Source organism: Eptatretus burgeri, chromosome 10 (assembly GCF_056783735.1).
Source record: "Eptatretus burgeri isolate ZD-2024b chromosome 10, Ebu_testis_v1, whole genome shotgun sequence".
NCBI lineage: Eukaryota > Metazoa > Chordata > Myxini > Myxiniformes > Myxinidae > Eptatretus > Eptatretus burgeri.
Genome location: NC_140970.1, coordinates 62,393,176 through 62,416,002, shown reverse-complemented (window position 1 = coordinate 62,416,002; position 22,827 = coordinate 62,393,176). Strand labels below are relative to the sequence as shown.

The 22,827-nt window shown below is 43.9% G+C and overlaps 1 protein-coding gene across 5 annotated transcripts in view; it reads right to left on the bottom strand.

The window, feature by feature from the left end:
* PDE2A (phosphodiesterase 2A) overlaps positions 1–22,827 on the bottom strand; it is a 314,549-nt gene that overhangs the window by 194,148 nt on the left and 97,574 nt on the right. For 3 of the 5 annotated variants that reach the window (XM_085898655.1, XM_085898657.1, XM_085898656.1), the window contains one exon: positions 8,102–8,193. The exons of the other annotated variants lie outside the window; for them this stretch is intronic. In XM_085898655.1, the coding sequence (XP_085754781.1) occupies positions 8,102–8,193 (92 nt within the window). The remainder of the gene's footprint in view (positions 1–8,101; positions 8,194–22,827) is intronic. 5 annotated transcript variants of the gene reach the window in all.

Genomic DNA, 22,827 nt, shown 5'->3' with positions numbered 1-22,827 from the left:
AGATCCGGCCTATCAGGGGGATACAAAACTTAAACGTTCAGCCTTGCGTTGGTATATACTCCATGGAGTGCCGTGCTGCACTTCCGGTCAAAAGTTTTCGAACACCCCCATTTTCCCAGTTTTTACTGAAATTTAAGCAGTTCAAGTCCAGTGAATAACCTGAAATGGTAGAAAGTGGTAAACTGCCAGATGTTAACAAAAAAACAAAGTTTGGGTGACCAAAAACTGAAAAATAATGTAAATTTCAGTGTTGGCAAAAAAGACCCTTTTCAGGGAACAAGTAATGGGTTAGCAACTGCAGCTGTTCTGCAGCAATGGAAGTAAATTAAACCTTGAAAGTTGATGCAAACAATTCCTACAGGTGTCCCAACTTTTGTTGATTAGTTACAAACCCTCTGTCTGTATTAAATCAGTGTTGGAACAAACTGTGTTGCTTCACCCTCTGAAGCATTATTTGGACAATATTGCACTGCAGGAAGTAATATATTGTTATCATAATGGCGAGAAAAAGACAATTAACAAAGGAAGACAGACAGACCATTATAACCCTTCAAAGTGTAGGTCTTTCCTTTAGAGAAATTGCAAAGGAAGCCAAGGTGTCGGTGAGTACAGTTTCATGCACCATCAAAAGGCACTTGGAAACTGGAGGAAACTCTGACAGGAAGAGGTCTGGCAGACTCAAAGCCACAACACAATCAGAAGACAAGTTTCTGAGAGTCAACAGCTTGTGTGATAGGTGGCTCACAGGACAGCAGCTTCAAGCACAGCTTAACATTGGTCGAAATAAGGAAGTCTCAGTTTCAACTGTAAAGAGAAGACTTTGAGCTGCAGGTTTGACAGATCGAGTGGCAGTAAGAAAGCCATTGCTAAGATGGCAAAATAAGAAAAAGAGGCTTGCCTGGGCCATGAAGTACCACCAGTGTACTACTAAAAACTGGAAGAAGGTCTTATGGAGCGATGAATCAAAATTTGAAATCTTCGGTTCATCACGCAGGGTTTTTGTACGGAGTCGAGTAGGGGAAAGGATGGTTCCTCAGTGTGTGACACCAACTGTCAAACATGGAGGAGGAGGCGTGACGATCTGGGGTTCTTTTGCTGGATCCAGAGTCAGCGGCTTGCACAGAGTGACTGGCACCCTGAACCAAAAGGGCGACCACAGCATTTTGCAGCACCATTCAATACCCTCTGCTCTTTGCCTAGTTGTTCAGGGGTTCATCGTACAGCAAGATAACGACCCAAAACATACCTCCAGGCTATGTCAGAACTACCCTTAAGGAAAAGAACAAGATGGTAGGCTTCAAATCATGGAATGGCCAGCACAGTCTCCAGACTTAAACCCCATCGAGCTGGTTTGGGATGAACTGGACAGACGGGTGAAAGCAAAGCAACCGACAAGTGCAACACATTTGTGGGAACTTCAGCAACAGTGTTGGGAAGAACTTTCTGAACAATATTTGATTTCCATTGTAGAAAGAATGCCTCGAGTATGTTCGGCTGTTATATCTGCAAAAGGTGGCTACTTTGAGGAGTCAAAAATTTAGATTAAATTTTGTTCACCAAAACAATTCCATGATTTCTTTTTTATCTGCAATTGTTTATTTGTTCTATGCTTTAATTTCGGAGTACATTGAAATATTAAACTGCTTAAATTTCAGCAAAAACTCGAAAAATGGGGGTGTTCGAAAACTTTTGATCAGTTGTGTAGTTTGTTATACATTTCCAACCCCCACCCCCGAGCCAATTTCCCTAAAAACTGGTGGACCACATTGTTATCACACGTGGAAGGTCAACATCCCAATAAAAACTTCAAATACTTAAGAAAATTAACGTGAAAGCATGACATAACAGTGATTTAGGCAATCAATCGTGTATGTCAGGCGTCCACCTTGGAGCGGTGTCCACTGTCAATGATGTTATTAAAAAAAAAAAAAAAAAAACGTACGAAGTAATGTTTTTATGATGATGTAACAACATTGTGTTAGCTCGGATGCTCTGTTGTGAAACAAACTAATTGCATTTCAATATTTATATTCCGTTTGCATAATGGCAATGAATATAACAAAGGGTCTGCAGTGAGTGTAACGAATGGTCAATAATTCTGCACGACTGTAAACAAGGAAATGAGACGTCTATTTGGCCCATCATTGCCATGTTGCACTTCCGAGTGAATGTTTGCTTCACCTGTCACCAACAATCTTCATGATGGTTTACCAAAGTCGAACTAACACAGTCTTGATCGGGTGACCCAACTTGTTGAGAAATAAAAGTTGGTGTACTTTTGGGCTGTTGTGAGCATCTCATTCATAAAACTTTTTCAACGGCCCACATATATGCAACCCTCTATTCTTCTGACTCGGTGTACTTATGTAGTTCCCTTTGAAGGTTTTCACTCATTCTTTGGTCACCATCGGTCGTGGTAGATCCTTCCCTGAAATAACTCACCGCATACAATAAATGGCACATTGGTGTTTTTTTGATCTATTATTAACTTCCAGGCTAGCTCTTGGTTGAATTCACTTTTACCAATGTCTATTAGATATTGTGAAAATGTTGTTGTTGTTGTTTTTGTTCAATCTGTCAATTTCAAAGATGTCCATGAATCTTGTGATCACGTTTTTCCTTTTCTTTTCTTTTTGAGGTTGCTATACAAGCTACACATCACAGATGGCTCTTTGTCTTTACACTTGTACACCCTCCTCTTGATGTTACCTCCAAAACTCCAATTTACTTTTTACATCAAAATTTACCAGGTGAATACCTGGCACCATTCCAAGTGTTTAAGTGACGAATCCACAAGACTGTTTGATCTTTGTAATGTCAACATTACTCCCAAACTCATCCAAACAAAGCGTATTCCAATCAGCATGTAAAATAACTACAATCCTTGCAAATTTATCAAAACCTAGCACTTTTGATTCATTGAAGTCAAATGAGTTTGATATTTTCTGCAGGAACTTCAATAAAATGCCCACTGATTTGCCTCTGCTCAAGGGGCTGTCACACCTTGACGTTTTACCCAGCGTATGGCAAGGTCTCAAAATGTATGTAAAACGCTGGGGTACGCTGAACTATTGATGTTTTTTTTTTAAGTTTTGGGCGTATAATAACGTGTTGGACATATGCATAACGTATTGGTAACGTACACAGAACGTTTTAATCACATATAGATAACTTATACCAACGAATGCTGAGCGTGTTGTCGGCGTTCACAGCCTATGCCCAACGATAGTCTAACTTATGCATAGCGCGGCAGCGTATCACCGACGATCACGTGGCGTAGGCTATTTATAGGCGGCGGCTCCACAATTCAAATCATAACCGCACTAGACATCGAAGTGTCAACATCACCGTCATGCCGAAGAAAAAAAAAAAAACGTTGGCGTACGCTGAAAATTTTTTAAGTTTTGGGCGTATTCATAACGTGTTGGTCATATGCATAACATATTAGTAACGGGCACAGAACGTTTCGTTGTGTTATTGATAACTTTTACCAACGAATGCTTAGCCTGTTGTCGGCGTTCACAACCTATGCCCAACGATAGTTTAACTTACGCATAGTGCACTAAACGTATCGCTGGCGAACTCGTGGCGTAGCCTGTTAAGAACCTGCCGCACGCCGATTTAAATCATAACCGCCTGAGAATTTGAAGTGTCAACATTGCAGTCACACCTTGACGATTTTGCCAGCGTATGCCGACCTATGAAAATTTTGTCTAAAACGCTGGGCACACGTCAAATACGGTATAGGTAAGTTGTGTATATGTTAAGAGTAGGCTGGAAAACAATGAAGTACGCTGTCATATTACGTGGTACGTGTAATACGTCGTGAAATTTCAAGCATGCTGAAAATTTTATGACATACTCGGCGTATGGCTAACACGTTCCGCATGCGTTGTCATATGTTCCTGGCACGCTCCGCGATCGTTTACACACGACGGACACACGTTACTTGTAGGTTACTCATAAGTCGAAACACGTCAAGGTAATATTTAACATACCCGAAACCTAATTTTCAACCAATGGGTAACGTCCTTTTAACCTATGAGTAGGGTGCTCTGAATTTATGTTTAATGTGCTTGAAACCTATGAGTAACGTGCATTGAACCTATTTGTAACTTGCCCTTGAACCAATGACTAGCGTGCTATGAACCTATGAGTAACGTGCGTTTAACCTATGTGTAGCATGCTTTGAACCTAAGTATAACGTGCTTCTAACCTTTGAGTAACATGCTATGAGCCTATGTGTAACGTATCTCAAACACACATTGTTGTATGTAGACGAATTAGATTGACGTCTTCCGGACGACCACATCACTCACTGAACGTGTTTCTAACTTACACCGTGTTTCTACCGTGTAATGGCGTATTGGCAGCGTTAAGGGAAATTGCTATGTACAAATGGGCTTCACAAGAGGAACCCATCATTGTTCCAGACTCCATGTTGAGTAGATGTCAATGCCAGTAGTATCAGTAGTAGTAATACTATTAGCAGTAGTTGGTGTGCGTGACAGTAGTCATAGTAGTAGTAGTTGTAGTAGTAGCATTGGTAGTAGTTGTATGTCTATGTCAGTAGTAGTAGTAGTAGTAGTAGTAGTAGTAGTAGTAGTAGTATGTCTATGTCAGTAGTAGTAGTAGTAGTAGTAGTAGTAGTTGTAGTAGTAGTATGCCTATGCCAGTAGTATTAGTATGTCTGTAGTAGTAGTAGTAGTAGTAGTGTGTCTATGTCAGTAGTTGTAGTAGTACTAGTAGTAGGTCCATGTCAGTAGTAGTAGGTGAGCGTGATGGGGAGGGTGTGGGTGATGATGGATCCTCTTATCATCCACGAATAGGAGACTACTTTGCACCATTGTTCGATGTTCTTTTCGGCTAATTTTTTTTCCTCATTCCCACGATGAAATATTTCTTTGTTTTACTTTTTAAAGTATTAAAAACGACTTTGACAAATGCATAATGTACTAGTAATGAACACAGAACGCTTCGATAACTTATACATAAGTTATACCAACGATTGTTTATCGTGTTTTAGGCGTCCACAACCTATGCCCAACGATAGTCTAGCGTATGCATAGCGTACTAATTCCCAAGCACGTTATTCATAGGTTATAAATAAGTCACGGGTACCCTAAACATTACTTTGATGTGTTTCGACGTATGAGGAACTTTCAAGTAGCGTGTTGCGAAGTGTGAACAACGTTCGTGTAGCGTGCTTACAAAACGTTACTCGTAGGTTAGAAATAAGTTTCGGGTACGCGAATGTTACCTCTACGTGTTTCGACTTATGAGTAACATACAATTAACGTGTGTCAACGATCGCATAACGTGCCTACAACTTATGGCCAGCGTAGCGGAACGTGTGAGCCAAACGCCGAGTACGTCGTAAAATTTCAAGCATGCAAAATTTTTTGGACAACCAAAACGTACAACGTTTTAAACCAGTGTAATATGACCTATGGTAATGTTTTTCAGCGTGCTCTTAACGTACACAAAACGTACCCATAACATATTCGACGTGTGCCAGCGTTTTAGACAAATTTTTCATAAATCGGCATACGCTGGCTAAATCGTCAAGGTGTGACAGCGCCTTAATTTTGGTAAAGCTATTAATGACGTCATTACCGTAGAAGTAAGTCTGTGGCTTGGGGGTATATGCCAAGGTCAAAATTGTACCAAGAGCTATGAAGTTTCAGGAGTAGGCGATCACAAAACTACTTTTTAGAACTTATTATGAAAGAATAATTGTAAATCCAATTCACAAGAACTTTGGACAAAGCATTAGAGTAATAATATTGGTATCAGAGGCAATATATTTGTGTCTCTCCTGGTAATAGCTTTCTAGGAAGTGAAATCACATATGTTCTGAACATGCCAGCGGCTGCTGGGCATCCCAGTAAAGGTAATATTCGTCACCGACACCTTTTGATGCCAAATTCCTCAGCCACAAGTCATCATTCAAACGTGAGCCTGGCATAATTTGTCCTTTAACACACCTCGCCCAGGTGTTTCCTTGTTTTCTGTAACATAGCCATCGCAAACATTTTATGTTTCCTCCACTTTGTTTTTGCTTTTGGTTGTTTCCTTCCTTTCAAGCACAGAACAGCCAATCGGGAGTGTACTCAACCATGTGAAGGGTCAATCAGGGCAACATCCTGCACACGAGACCTTTTATGAGGACAATCCATGTTAAAATTATCAAAACGCAGGTCGGATTTCCATCTATTACTATGCACATGGCACTGTTAATTGATTGAAACATTTTTTGGGAGTCATGGAGTCACGCTGTGATTTGGACTCACACAGTGTCATCAGGTGTGAAACGGGCTGACAAGACGAGAGCTGCCTTCAGAGAGCAGAAGCGAGCTCAGCGCAAGGCCAGAGCTGCAGCCGGCCTGACCCCCACTTTGTTTGTCTGCAGTAACTCTGTACAAGACTGCCACTCCCGGGTTGGATTGATCAGCCACAACAGACGCTGCTCATCTACGGTACTTGAAACCGAGATAACCCGGACGCAGCCCATCGATCGTCAATCGAGACGGAAGGATGCTTATGATCTAAAATATAATCTGCAAACAAGTTGTTCCGCTAATCATATTTACAAAGCTATTATTTGAAAAGAAAAAACCTTGCTAGTTAATATGGTGCATTGAAGCAAACTGCAAGCTCGTCGAACAAAAAAAACCCAGGAATTTCTCTTTTGTAATCCTGCTTGTTTTGCTTCCAGCCCATGATGGCAAAGAAGCAAAGTGATTCGGTGCAGGGCTTGATTCTTTCTTCTCATTCCAAGGGTAAATTGAAACATTAAAAACGACGAAGCCATTCTTTTTGGAATTTGCTCGCAGATGTTTCATCAAAGGAGTTTCCGATGTGGCACGTGAATGCCAGACAGCTGACCTACAAGGAAAGGCATCACAGAGGTCTTTTTGAGGCTGAAGGATGAAGAAGGCTACAAAAGGTTAGACACAGAGTAATATATTTCTTGGTGTTGGACAGTGTACACTGAAGATGAAAAAAGTATAAAATTATTTATGTTAAATGAAAAGCCACACGTCATAAAGGTGTTATCAGGACACCATCGGTGCTGTCAGCGTCAGGTAGAAATGACACATTACATTTAAGCTCCAAGCTTTCATTTCAAGCACAGATAGGCAATGCCATAATAAACCATTAATCCTGGCATTCAGGAAATAAATCAGCTTTTGGCAGACCACTGCGATGTTATTTATACACAATACATCACCCGGACGTCAACTGTGTGTGTGTGTGGGAGAGAGAGAGAGCGAGAGAATACCCATGCATGAACATGGTAATGGATGACAATGCTATTAAGATGCTCAGACAAAGTGAGACAAAATAAGTACAGTACAGTAGAGGCAGAAATAGATGTGGATGCAGTTACTAAAAATTGAAGGATTCTTAAATGGCAATCCTTGTGTTGCAAGGCAGGAAAAAAAAGTGAACAGAAATCTGGAATAAAATACACGATAACTCCATGTTCAAGCGACGTGTATTTCTCACCATCACAAGTGTATCGATTGATTAAGCAATGCCTGATTGATGTTCATAGCAACTGCTAAGAGAGTACAATTGCACTTAAAAAAGCAGTTGCAGCTGCTCATTTGTAGGAACTAATATCGTAAGGGACGCACGTAGCTGGGAAAGATAAAATTATCTCGGAGTATTCTCTGGAGAATCGCATGCTCTAGATGTTGAGCTGAAGAAGGAATGAACATTCCCAGGGAGATAAAATTATCTTTATTGCCATTTGACTTCTATGTCCCAGCACTTGCTGACGTCATCTTCCTCCAAACGAATCTTTACTCTGTGATATCAGTTCATCATCTCATGGAGAATGAAGAACAAGTGTTGCTCGTGAAGACTGGTGTCAATCTGCGTCAGCAGAGAGGTAGAACAATCAATGGAATCAACAGGATGCCGATCGAGGTATGCTAACCGTCATAGGAGGCAAGGAGAAGCTGACATTTCAGGCGTTAACCCTTCATCAGAGGTGACAGTATACCTATGTCAATGTTCCATTGATTTCATCCATTGTCTTATAAAATCAAATCAAATCTCATTTCTGCACAACCTGGGACAATTTACATACCCAATGGGCCCATCGGTTGGAAGACTGTGCAGAGGATCGTGGCAGCGAAAACAAGTTCCTGCAGGATCAAGAATGTACACCAACATCTCCTCCTGGAAGAAATTAGACATTTTCAATTACTTCAAGCTGTAAGTCAAGGTCAAGAACTTTCACATGAAGTTAGTATATAAAAATTGAAAATATTGCAAAATTTACATTCAGCGAGCAAAGTTCCCCTGTGCAACCACCCGACGTCTTTATCATGTTCCTCACAACTACAAGAAGCAAAAATAAGAAAAATTAATTAATATCAATTTTACTCTTGATCTAATAACAACTCCATTGAATTTGATTGTCACAACATGGTCAGTTTTTATCTTTTTTTAAATAAATTTTTATAGCTTGATTACCTGTGCCACCGAAGGTGAAGGAAGTTATGTTTTCACCCCTTTTGGGTGGTCGCTAGAGTAGTTTTTCTCAGGTTTTCCGTCTGTATGTCTGTTGAGTGATAGCTAGACTACCGTTTTTCTCAGGTTTTCCATCTGTCTGTTTGTTTGTATGTAATGGACAGCTCTGGAGGCCAGAGGAGTCAACCGATTTTGATGAAACTTGACAGGTAGGTTCATACCAGGATCTAGTTGTATGCTTTTGAGCACCGTTGCTATGGACGCCAACGATGCCTCGCAACGGAAGTTTGAAATTTTTGAAAAAATCCCAAAAATATTTTTTCCCGAAAATCAAAAATCGGCTTCCGTGCTTTTATGCGCACTATAATGAAGCTCTTTGTCAAAAATTTTCAGCACGATCCGTCAAAAACTGTATGACTAGTATGCAATTATATTACTATATGCTTTCACCCCAACGTTCACGTTGGGATTCCCTAACGTAGAGTTAGGGAATCTAACACAAATGATGAATGGACAGTTGCTCGTCATGTTCCGATATGGAACAAAGAACGGCAAAAATGCCATCTGATGTGTTCTCTTATCTACATATTTCAAATTCGCCTTAGTCGAGCGACCACCGATGTCGCCTACCGGCTTGTCTGTCAGTCTGTTTGTTTGTGTGCAGGACATCTCAAAAAGTTATGGACGGATTCCGATGAAATTTCGAGGGAAATTGCTATGTACAAATGGGCTTCACAAGAGGAACCCATCATTGTTCCAGACTCCATGTTGAGTAGATGTCAATGCCAGTAGTATCAGTAGTAGTAATACTATTAGCAGTAGTTGGTGTGCGTGACAGTAGTCATAGTAGTAGTAGTTGTAGTAGTAGCATTGGTAGTAGTTGTATGTCTATGTCAGTAGTAGTAGTAGTAGTAGTAGTAGTAGTAGTAGTAGTAGTAGTAGTAGTAGTAGTATGTCTATGTCAGTAGGACGAACTCATTAGATTTTAGTGAAGATCCGGATCCGGATTTGGCTACTCTTCACCAGAGAGATGGGGCCAAAAATTATAGAAAGCACGATTTCTCAAAAAGTTGTGGACGCTTTGGACGAAACGTGGTGGACACATTGGGTGTATGACAAGTAAGAGTTTGTTCGATTTTGGTGAACATCCGAATCTGGATCTGATAATTTTTTTAAGTGATTCTTCACCATTAAGAGAAAGGGCTAAACTAATGCATAGCATGTTATCTCAAAAAGTTGCAAACAGATTTGGATGAAAAATGGTGGACAAGTTGGGTGTGTGACAAGGACGAATTGATTAGATTTTGGTGAAGATCTGAATCCGGATCTGGATACGAGAATTATTTAGTTTTTTAAGTGATTCTTTACCATTGAGTGATCGGGCCAAAAACTATAAAATAGCATGATATTTTAAAACGTATTGGGCCTGATATGTTCTCGTGGATCAAGCATTACGTGGCGGAGGTATGCGCTCTACCGAGTACCCTTGTAGTTTTCATATTTTTCTTGATTAGATTATTATTATAATTAATAAATAATATTTCTTCATCTCAAGGAAAGATCATTTCCTTATTTAGGTGGACATGCAGCTACTCACTCATCTATTACAATTATTTCAAGTATAATTCATTTAAACTCTGATTATGGAACAAATATCCTTCATGCATACAATGAGTGAGGTAGGTGGGGAGGGGGAAGAGGGAGCGGCAAAGAAATAAAAAAAGGAGAAAAATCTTGGAAGGCAAAATGTACAGGAAAACAAATGGAAAAGGATGGTGGAGGAATGGGAGGAAAGGGAAGGTCAACATATTTCGAGAAAGTATGGAATACTGCTCTCCAATCTGGGCTGACACCCCTACCTCATGCCTTGCTCTGCTTAACACCATGGAAACAAAGACCTTCAAGATTAATGGATTCTTCTGTGATGAAGCCAAGTCGATGGATCTATCAATTTACTATCATAGACAGGTCAGTGGTCATTCTTTCTTCTGCCATCTCTTTCTGGTCTTACACCCTCTGCTCTTTGCATTATTTTTTCTCCCTCAGGTTTCGGCAGGGCTCACACTGTCCATCATCAATCCTCTTCTGGTGAACCTACCTAAATCGAGGATCACTGCTTACCTCCACTCATTTGTTCCTCTTATTTTACACCTGCGGTGTCAACTTCGACATTCTCTTCAATCTCATTCTTCCCTCCATGTCCTCAAGACAGCTGTTCACCACCATCTCAGATCACCCAAACCCCATCCAAAACCATGATCTTTCTGCTGTCGTTAACTCTCCTCCCCCCACCCCCACTCTCTCCAATACCCAAGCCCACCTCCCTCCAAATTTCCAATTTTCCTTTGCTGAGACTTTGCTTCTGTATCCATCTTGTCCATCCCACATGTTCTGCTTTACCACTCATTCCTCCCTGCATCCTTTATTTGTCAAAGTCTTCCTCTATTTTGTCCTTCAACCCTGCTGTTGTAGGGCATCCTGTCTGCTGGCTTCAGTTGGTGGACGTTAAGGATCCCATGGTTTCCTTCGTGAGCAGTACGCGTGCAATCACACCATGGCCAAAGTATTCCAAAATTTCAGCCCGAACATCCCGTTCCGCTGTCCCAAGGGAACAAAGGAGTTGAGTTGCTCTTCCCCTTAGCTAGGCATGTGGATAGTACTAGTGGTAGTAGTAGTAGTGTCCTTCACGAAGAGGCAGCGAGCTATCACGGGCACCTTGAACAAATAAAACATTTCTGCCCTAAGTCATGCTGGGAAGGCACAGGTAAACCACCCAGTATAGCCCTTGCCAAGAAACTGCTTTGGCAGCACCGACGCTCAGTAAAGAGTATTTTACATCACAATCACAATCAGAATCTTGTAAAGTAACACCCAGGATTATTTGTTCAGCCTTTTCTTTACGTTCTTTTGTCAATATCACCCAACTAATTAACTTCATACTTTGCTGTTCTGTTGGTCTGATTCATTTATTTGTTTGTTCATTTATTACAAACCATTAATTTCTCGTTTCTGTGTTTGTTTCACAATAGTCCCTTATGAATGCCATTTTTCTTTAACTGTACAAGATATGACCCTCCTATCGGTGTTAAGAAGAACAAAGATTTGGGTAGAACGCACCATCTACGAACTTCCGGCCTTTCATGGGCCCACATCGTCGGGAGTTTCTGCAATACGGACTGCAACACATCAACTTTTTGGATGGGGTGATTAGAAAATTCCCCAACTGTTTAGTTGTGCAGAGGCACACTTACAAGTACTTTATACTCCTATAAAAAAAAATAAAATCGTCGTTTCATTCTGCAATTATTATCCGGCAGGCATGAAATTTGTCCAAGCCATCTCAATTGACTTCATTACTAGGGGTTTCTGCACATGCACTACGAGCAATCTGGAGTGGATGAAGTCATTTTTAAAGTGCCGTATTCTGTCAAAAAAACAATTCTGCACTTATTCAGTCGATACCTTTCATGAGCTCAAACATCTTTATCAGATGCCATCGTAATCACCTCTTTTCTAATGTAAAAAGTCCCATTTCCTTCAGACATTCCTCATAGCTTAGTTAATCTAGGCCTGGAATCAATACAGTTTCTCGACACTAAACTCTCCATATGGGACCTATGTTCTTCCTCAAAGATGGTAACCAAAACTGAACACAATACTCTGGATGAGTCTCACTAGATTCCTCTCCAGTGTTAACAAAATGGATGGAATCTTTAATTGTGTGTGTGTGTTTACATGTGTGTGTGTGTATATATATATATATATATATATATATATATATATATATATATATATATATATATATATATATATATATATATCTTCTTCTTCGTTAGGCTGCTCCTGCTTGGGGTCGCCACAGCGGATCATCCGTATGATCCGCATAGTGATTTGGCACAAGTTTTTACGCCGGATGCCCTTCCTGACGCAACCCTGGTCGCCTCTTACGACACAGGGATATGGTACACCTATTCTAACCGGGGCATACACCGGGCCCAGTACACTGGTACTCATTTCACCAACCTCGGAAGGATGACAGGCTGAGTCAACCTCCTGGTTTGTATTAATTCAAGCGGCCAACGGGGCTTGAACTCAGGACCTTTGGATCCCAAGCCCGCTGCCCCAAGCACTACGCCAACACCAGGATATATATATATATATATATATATATATATATATATATATATATATATATATATATATATATATATATATATATATATATATATATATATATATATATATATATATATATATATATCCAAAGGGTTGAAGCCAAAGGGTTGCCAGAGGCCTGGTACCCTAATTTTTGATAAAGCTTGTGGATCACAAGCGCAACGTTGCCAGAGGCTGACACTGCTCTTTCCCGTTTGTTTCAAAATTGGAGAGTAGTGTTCTGTTATATTTATTGATTGGCTATGCCTTCCTTTCATGAATATATATATATATATATATATATATATATATATATATATATATATATATATATATATATATATATATATTGTTACGGTTGTGGGGGTAGATGGAAGGATTCAATGGGGAATTTAGCATTGTGTGGAGTTGCTTGGTCCGTGAACGAGTAAAAGCATCTCAATGTAGCTAAGTTAGGGAATCTGTGAGCTTAAGTGTTACGTGTCACCACATGAGGGGTGGTGTGGAGTTAATTAGTGTATGGAGTAAGGATAAGTTCCCCCGTATGTGATTGTCCTCTGTGATTTTTCCCTATGTTTTTGATATTTTAAGCGAGGAAGTGAAGCTTGGAAATGCGTCCCTGAAACCACAACAAACAGCAGAAGCCCGACCTTCCCGGATTTGGGGGTGAGAAGACTATGCCCCGGAGGCAGAGGCTATAGAGCGAACAGGGGAGAGAGCATGGAGGAGAGGCTGGTGCATTGCAAGGGACTTTGGACTACTGTATAGGATGGGAGATCGGTCGCATGTGTGGTTGGTGAGAGGCTTCTGACCGGATAGGAAGAGAGATCTGTGAGATCGAGGTCGAGGGCAGGCAGGCGTGCGCACGTGTGGATTGTGGAAGGCTTCCATCTGTAGAACAGGAGATTGGCAGAGCACACACACACACGAGGTCGGTGTGAGGAATGCACGAGGCAGGTGGAAAGAGGAAGGCTGGCACATTTTGAGCCTTCGTGTGGAAAGCTGCTTGCGGATTACCTGGCATACTCTGCCCTGCCATGAGAGAAGTAACGGCACCATTTGCATGCGTGTGCACGTGCTGGTGTAAACGCTCCCCATTCCAAGTTCGATGCGAAGGAAGAAATGAGCCAGAGAGGAAGCGCGCGAGCATGCAAGCGAGGAAGTGTGCAAGCACACAAGCAAGGTAGAGAGCCAGTGAGCGTGTGGGTGTCTGACCAGCACCAACAACGAGACAATTCATCCTTCCCAGTGCTTGAGTAAGCGAGCAGGTGGTGCGCGTGTGGGTGTGAGCAGCACTGACAATGAGTGAGGTACAGGTCGGTCACAATGAGTGAGGGGTGGGTCAGTCACCAATATACCGTGTGGATCACTGAATGTCACCAGTTTCGTGAAGTGTGAGGAGCTGCCCATGTCGCAGCACCAGGGTCTAAACTCGCGACAGACGATCTCGGTGCCCCCCCACTCCCAGACGTCGACTGGCATTCAAGGCTGTTCACGAGTGCTGGGTGCTGGCGACGGATGGGACATGCACGCACACATTTCAGGATGTTTTCACTTCACGGACGACTTCTCTCTGGTGAGCGAGATGACGCTTCTCCCCCCCCCCTGAATGATCTGCTGGGTACCCTTATCTGTGTTTAGCTGTCAGTCAACCCCCATTAAGCTTCTGCTTTGTATCTTTCCTGGCATTTTGATTGATTTTGCTTTGAAATTCTTTATTTACCTCAGCAAATAAAAAGTTCTTTTTATTTATTTATTTTATTATTAATAAATTATTTATCGATTTCCAACCTGTCCGTGTTTGTCCTCTCCTTCCACTGGTCTAGCAATGTTCGAACCGAGATAGACTGGGAGGTAATTACCACAGATTTGACCAAAAAATCGTCGGCACGCACCATCGGTTAAAACGCTCGGCCGCCCTAATTAAAATCGAATCGAGATAACATTGGTGCTTTGCGAAGGGCATGCTCCCTGCTCAGGTAACCACGTGACCTCAAGTTAAACGGAATATTTAGACGGCGGTCACTGGAACTCGTGGTTGACTGGATGGCGTTCATGGTTTTAAAACAAACCACCATACCATAACGTTAATTGTGAGTGGTGGCCCAAGGTCCGGCTCTACCGAGGACAACCGGGGATTAATCCCCCCGAGTGACAAGCTGGTGTCTCGGTATCCAACACCGGAACATCTGGTGTCAGGAGTGGGATAGTTTTCGAACCCCTTGATCAATAAATTGGTGTAAGGTCGTGGACCTGCGGTGCGCTTCACGCACCTCGAAATTCAGAGCGGTTAGACCAAATTTTAGCTAAATTTATTGGGACGGACAATGGCGGACCAACACGGGCAGGTCCCGTTGGGCCATGTAGATAATGTAAATATGGATATGGAATTGACCCAGGAAGTCACAATGGATGGTGAAGAGGAAGCAATAAGAGAGATGGAAAATAATCCCCACCTTTGGCCTCTGGAAAATGCGGCGCCGGGAGCGCAGAACGCCGGGTTATCGCCACCAGTGCAGCCAGAGAATGACATGATGTTGTTCATGAGGCAATTAATGGCACAAATGAAAATGTCGAGCGAGACGATGAGCAGAAAAATGGACAAAAACAACAGCAGAATGGAAGGGATAAACAGAAAAAATGGACGAAAACAGCAGAAAAATTGATGTGATGGGCGATGAAATAAAAAGGGAGATGAGTGAAGCGATGGGCAGAGAAATGGCGGCGGTACGAGAGGAGGTAAGGGAGTGTAGGATCGGTGTCCGGGAAGAGATGAGGGAGAGCGAGGCCAGACTGATGGGAGAGATTGGAAAGATAACGAAGGAGGTAGAAGGACTGACGATAGGACAGAAGGAGTTGAAGGAACAAATGGGGAAGGACACAGGGCGATAAAGGAGTTGAGAGCCGCCAAGAAGGAAACAACAAGAGAGATGACTGCAATTAAAAACGAATGCAAAATGGCACACGAGAAACTAACAAAGAGAGTAGAGGAGGTGACACAGACGATGGGAACAAAGGAATGGGAAAGGGAAACACAAATAGAAACAACGAAGGTGATGTTGGAGGGGAAAATACAAGGGGCACGTTGGGAATTAACGAAGGTAAGAGAAGAGGTGGATGAGGTGAGGAAGGAGATAACTGAAATCATGTGGGTAGGAGATGGTGACAGTAACCCTCATGTGTGGAGCGCAGTTGTGAAACAGCCCCACACATCCCCGGGGCAAAGGAGCACTAGCCTGAGGGAGATGGCATTGTTAGGCCCACGTGGGAGTGCCAGTGATGGCAGCCTCTTTGTGGGTACCGAAGCAGCGACCATGAGGGAGGGCTAGGATAAATTTAGGGACAAAGAGCAACAATAGGGACTGTTTAGGTAGAGACATGAACGTGTAGTGGGGACGTAGCTTAGCGATAGAGTTAAATGGAACGTGCATTGGTATAAGGGATGATGAGGGTGCACGAGTTAGTGAGGGGAAATTAGTTAGGTGATGCTGTGTTGGTGAGTGGAAATGTGTTTGTGTGTGATAAATTAATTATGAGGGTGAGGGCAGGGCAATGGCCGGTGTGAGTGTGAGTAATAGAATGCATGGTGTGAAGGATTGAATGGGGAGAGTGGATCCCACCCAAGGAAACCCGGGAGTTCGTTCAAAGTTAGGTAGAGGGATTAGGTAAATTTACACATGGATGTCGTTATGCGGTTGGTGCTGATTGTGGAAAGGAAAAATAAATATATATTTGTGTTTAGGGTGCAGGAGATAATGGACCGGCTGGGGGTGTGGCTTGTGAGTGTAGTGTTCGGATGAAGCAGGCACCCCGGGCACTGGGGGTTCGTCGGCCAGGTGAGGCCGTCGGTAGGACCACGGGACTATTAGTGTATTCGTGGACGCAGGTACCCGAGGAGAGGGGCCTGGCATGCCAGTGTATTGTTCAATGTGACCAGGTGCCCGAGCAGCAGGGCCCGGGGCACCAAAATGCCATGTGGGCATCGAGGGGGGTAGTGCCAGTGAGGGCATCCCCCCATATTAGGGTGAGGAGCAGGCAAGCTCGGAGGCAGCTCCAGTGACCCGGGGGTGCTCATGGTGAGTATGCAGGTGGGTAGACCTGCTAGTGGAGCCACACCACCCAGCCACGAAATTGTGTGATGGCACAGAAAGAAAATTTGGTGGGCAAGGCCCAAAATTGTGAGAGCACCAATACGTAGGTGATGGGAATTTGGGTTTTTAGAACCCAATAGTTTAACAAAGGCCTCTTGGCAGGGTATAACCCTGGGGAAAGTTTAAAAGTGTAACAATATTAGCATAGTTAGGATTGATGAAGACCCCTTCGCACCATCCACTGTCGGGATGATCGCTGGCTGCTGGACTTGCCCTCCTGTCGGACTCGAAACGAGACTTGTCACGATGTAAGTGTAGGATTGCATGCGTTCGGCTCTTCCTTCCCATGGAACCTTGGGGGGGGTTGGGTATGAATTTGCTAATGGGGATAGTGCTGGAGACGAGACATAGCGACGAGTTGGAAAAGAGGGGGGCTGGGGTATTGTATATGGGAAAGACGGATCGGTGCGGACGAGTAGGGCCAAACTTGAGCTCTCTCTCCCGGCACCACCACCACTGCCCCAGATATGTGCACACCAGGGGCCGGCTGACCATGTTGGCATTACCTGGATTACCTTTTTTTCTATTCGTACTGTTGCTGTTTGCCTTTCGCTTTCGCTTTGTCTCACCACTGCCCCAGGACCATCACCTGTTCTGCATCAAGGCATTGCTCACCTTGCTAAATCACTTGTTCTGCATCAAGGCATCGCTCGCCTTGCTGGGTCACCTGTTCTGCATGGGGGCGTCGCTCACCTCACTTCACCGTTTGCTCTGTGGCCTGTGTTCCACCCACACCTGTTCTGTGGACTGCTGCTCACTGCAGCCTAATACCAGGTGACACCGTTCCAGTTACCAAGGTGGTTTTGTTTCTTTTATTTTGTTGAACTGCATTTACTGTGGCAGCATGGTACCACACATATGGACTCCCCCTTTGTTGCAGCCCCTTCCTACCAGCTCATACCAGATCATGCCAGCTCTTTCCAGATTTATACCAGTTCCTACCAGCTCATTCCAGCTTTATACCAGCTCATTCCAACCACATGAGGCTCATGCCAGTTTGGTTCACTTGTTCTGCCACGTATCACCATGGCCATGAACTGCACAAACGCAGCTCTGTGGAGGAGGTGGCTGTTCTTGTTGCTGCTTCTTGACAATTTTTGTTTTGAAGGCCACAACGTTTATGGCCTGTATGCAGGTCACTGGCCTGCCGGTTTATTTTGTTAGGTGTGCTGGTGAAGAGCATGAATGTGGCAAGAATCGGCAGGTGTTCTCTTCCCCCCTCCACAATTTTTCTTTTGAATTTCTACAGGTCCTGGGTCAGAAATTGTTGTATAGTTGTATAGTTGTGTCAATTATTAAAGCCCACCGGTTATGTGTTGTAGTTTCAAAAATTCCAGCAATTTTGGTGTAGCATAAGGTTGTCTGTGTGAGTCAGTTAGGTAGTTCCCAACGCATCAGGTGGGACATATCTAGTTTAAATTGTTGCACACACTGAAGGGGAGAGTTAAAATGTACTAGGTAGGGGGTAACTTCACCTGCATTTCACACAGTGGTGCGAATTGCAATGTTGTGATTTTTATATATTTTTTATTTTTTAAACCAATGTCGCCAGCTGTTGGACGATTCGGGACGAGTCTGGGACAGTGAAAGGTAGTGTTATGGACTTAAGAATCCGGTCTGATGAATGCATCCACACATCCAGGTCCTCACACAGTTATTTCCTTAAATGCATGTTCAGATGAGCCCCATCCCCATGTCTAATGGGTTCTTAAATGTGATGCGTTGAGGGGGGGGTAAAGGTAGATCCCCTCTCTTTTGGGAAGGTTTTTTTTTTCTTTACGACAGACACGTTCACACGCATTTCTTTCACGAGCTCTGAAGCCCACCCTCATTTTTTCCTCAGCAACATTCTTTTGCGAGCTCCGACGCCCGCCTTTTTTGAAAGCGCACGGGTCATCATGGTAACCGCGCCCCGGTGGGGCGGAGTGAGCTTGGGGCGGACGGCACCCCGTGGAGATGGCTCGGGGGGATAAAAAACAGCGAGAGAAAGCGTGAGGGGTGTTCTGTGAGGAGAGACGTTCTGTGAGGAGAGACGTTCTGTGAGGAGAGGCGTTGGGAGAGGAAAAGGCGAAAGAGGGACATTCTGAAGCGAGAGAGACGTTCCGTGAGGAGATACGTTTTGAGAGTGGGGAAAAAAGCGAAAGCGATACGTTCTGAAGAAGAAAGAGATACGTTCTGAGATAATAAAAAAGCGTGAACGAAAGAGGTACGAGAGAGAAGCGAGCAAGAAGCGGGTGTCGGCGCGCAAAAGAGGAGAAGGAATCGCGCGTGTGGGTGTCTGGCCAGCGCCAACAGCGAGACGGTTCATCCTGCCCAGAGCTTGAAGCAAGCGAGTGTGTGGACTGGTGTTCAAGGCTGTCCCGCGAGAGGCTGTAGGACAAAGCTGGGTGCTGGCGACGGATGTGACACGCATGCATGCATTTCAGAACGTTTTTGCTTCACGGACGACTTTCTGGTGAGCGAGACGATTTTCTCCCCCTCCCCTCCCCCTGAATGATCTATTGGGTACCCTTGTCTGTGTTTAGCTGAAAGTCAACCCCCGTTAAGCTTCTGCTCTTTCTCTCTTTCCTGGCATTTTGATTGATTTTGCTTTGAAATTCTTTGTTTACCGAAGCAAACAAAAAGTTCTTTTTATTTATTTATTTTATTATTAATAAGTATTTGTCGATTTCCAACCTGTCCGTGTTTGTCCTTTCCCTCATTGGTCTCACATTGTTCGAACAGAGATAGACTGGGAGGTAATTACCACAGACGACCAAAAAATCGTCGGCATATATACATATATATATATATATATATATATATATATATATATATAAATATATATAAACATATAAATATATATATATATATAAATATATATAAACATATAAATATATATATAAACATATATATATAAACATATAAATATATATATAAACATATATATATATAAACATATATATATAAACATATAAATATATATATAAACATATATATATATATATATATATATACATACACATATACATATATAAAAAACATACATAAACATATATATAAAAAAACATATATATATATATAAAAACATATATATATATATATATATATATATATATATATATATATATATATATATATATTGTTGCGGTTCTAGGAACCGTATGCATTCAAACATACACGTGCCCGGAAGTTAGTTATGCTATTAAGTATATGTGTAGACAGAACCCCTCCTCGTGTTTCGTGGGAAATCGAAGGGGAGCGTTGCGATATTTTTTTTTAGTTATGTTAATAAATCATTATATTTCCCCTCTTATGGAACCACGGTACCTTCCTAGTGCTTGCAGCCCTCGGTTCGCTGGCCACAGCGTACCACTGTCCACCCGCTGTCTACAAAGACTCGTTTTTCCGAGGCAAAATCTCCACGTTCCTTCTCGGCTTCCCCAAACGTACGCAGTGTGGCTGCACTGTCATTCACATTCCATAAACACGCGTGGAGTAGGCGGGCCTCGCCGGTGCCTGGCCGAGACTCCGCCCAGGGAGGGCGGACCCATGGAGGCCCTGTCTAATCAGGGCGGACAGTGACGTCAGTTTTGACCAAGGCCGCGCCCCGCTGAGGGAGGTCGATGGATTATGAAGGGACCCTCGGAGACGCGCGGTCATGGGAGTTCAGTCAAAAGGCTCAGTTCAGTTTTGCATTCGCTGGGGCGTTCGTTGGAGTTTTGCTGGAGTCTTGAGCTCGGTGTACGAGAAGGATTGACAGACTGAGAGCTTTTTCATGAGTCTGTGGGTGGTGGTGCATGGCCGTTCTTCATTGGTGGAGTGATCCGTCTGCTCGATTCCGATAACGACCGAGGACACCCGACCTCGACCAGTTCTCTTGCTGTGTCCTGTCCGCGACCCTGATCCCCGCCCTGGGATTCCGCTCTGCTCCGCTTGGGTTCCTCCATGGACACGAGCCCCACGCGTGTGACTGTGGGCTGAGCTGCACGATCATTGGCTGGTGCCGCACCATGGAGCACCCCTCCCTCCAACGTGCAGGTACACAGCCGAGCCGCGACCCCAGCTCGTCTCTCTCCCTGACTCTCCCTGACTGCGATGATCTATCATCATCATCATCATCATCATCACACCATTTGAAAGCCTTTATCCCTGAGCAGGGGTCAGCTTTTTGCAGGTCCAATCATGGTACCCTTTCTTTTGGTAATGTTTTACTGCCGGATGCCCTTCCTGACGCCAACCCTTTAGTCGCCTTCGACCCTGCAGGGAAAATTACCAGTATACTGGTGCTCATTTTGCCGACCTTCGGAAGGATGACAGGCTGAGTCAACCCCCCTCATGCTAACTCAGCAGCCAGCGGGGCTCGATCTCAGGACCCCAAGGATCCCAAGCAACCGCCTTAACCACTGAGCCACACCAGGCTCATATATATATATATATATATATATATATATATATATATATATATATATATATATATATATATATATATATATATATATATATATATATATATATATATATTGTTGCGGATCCGGGGTGGCGGGAATCTGACCCAGTCCCTGGTGCCACCCTCGCCACCACCTTCTCCGGGAGTCTATAACGCCGGCCGGCTCGGCACAGGCCTCGGGTCACGTGTCTTCAATCGCGACACCAACGTACTCCTGTACCTTACCAGTTGGGGAGATAGAACCCCTAGTTACAGACTTGCTTTGTCAGTGACCGAGAGGTGTCTACCGGTCTGTAACCATTTGGTCTTGTATGCCAATCGAACGGATCGTTCCTCGACGCGACACGCATTAATCCATAGCGGCAACTTCATCAGAATTAACCAGATTTATTGGGGACATCAGGGATCACAACACAAGCAATGAACACGACAGTGGTTTTATTAACAATCAACCTGTTCTTAACTAGGGGACCATGGCTAAAACGTTACGAGGGGATTACTCCGAAATATTCCTTATACAACACGTGCAAACAAACATGCATGCAGGACAAGACAGAGTACTTGGTGATGGCTCATGGACGAGAGGACCATGTCCCAAAAGCACGAAGGTCGCTCGTAAAAACCAGCGGGTTTCCATGGGTTCGAACTCCCGCTCGAACGTGCCGCGCAGCAAGAAATGGCGGCGCAGCACTCCAGCTCCAGCCCAAGTCACGGCGTGCGCGGTTCTCCTCAGCGCGCTCCGGCTCCGCGCCACGTGGACGATGCGAGATCGCCGATCTCTCTCTCCAGGGTTCAGCACACGAATCCCGGCCTGGCCTGTTCTCCATACAAGGTCCCAGTCGAGGTCCGAGTTCCACAGGCGGATCACAACGTGTCGAGCCGTGAGGTGAGCAAGGACCGTCAGACGCTCTGGCGTATCCTCTCCGGCCTTCTCGCCTCGAAGCCCGACTCCCGCTTCGTCGCCTCAGTTCCTCTCTCGGTCGAATCACCGACGTGCAGGTCGGTTCAGCGTCTCTCCCGGCAGACCCAACACGGTGCCTCCTTCGTTCGCTCGTTTCAAAAGTGAGTCCGAGCACGCCTCGAGAACCCGGCCGTTCCTCACACACAGCACTCCTTTCGTCCCCTTTTCTTTTCTCCTTCGAGTCGTGAGGTGAATTTATGTGCAGGTTCCGCTTTCTCTGCCGGCCGATTCACCACTGCCTTTTTCTTTTCTCTCTCGCCTCGACACGCAAACTCCTTCGACACATGTCTGTCTCCGTGACTCCCTGACCAAAGGCTCCTCCCCTCGCGTCACTTCCTGTCCAGGCCACACCCCTCGCTCTCGGCCACTTCTCTCAGCCGACTGGGAGGGGCCTATTCCGGAATGAGGAAGGAATAATATCAATCTCTCGTTTCACCACCATAGCACGAACACAAAACCAGTCTGTTACACCTCCCGACACACACATATCGTCCCTTATACCACACAACCTATCGAAACATGAATTTAATGGGGGAACTGAACCAATTCTATATTTAGTATCCCCGTAAGGGCCATTTCCGTAACAATACATACATACATACATACATACATATATATATATATATATATATATATATATATAT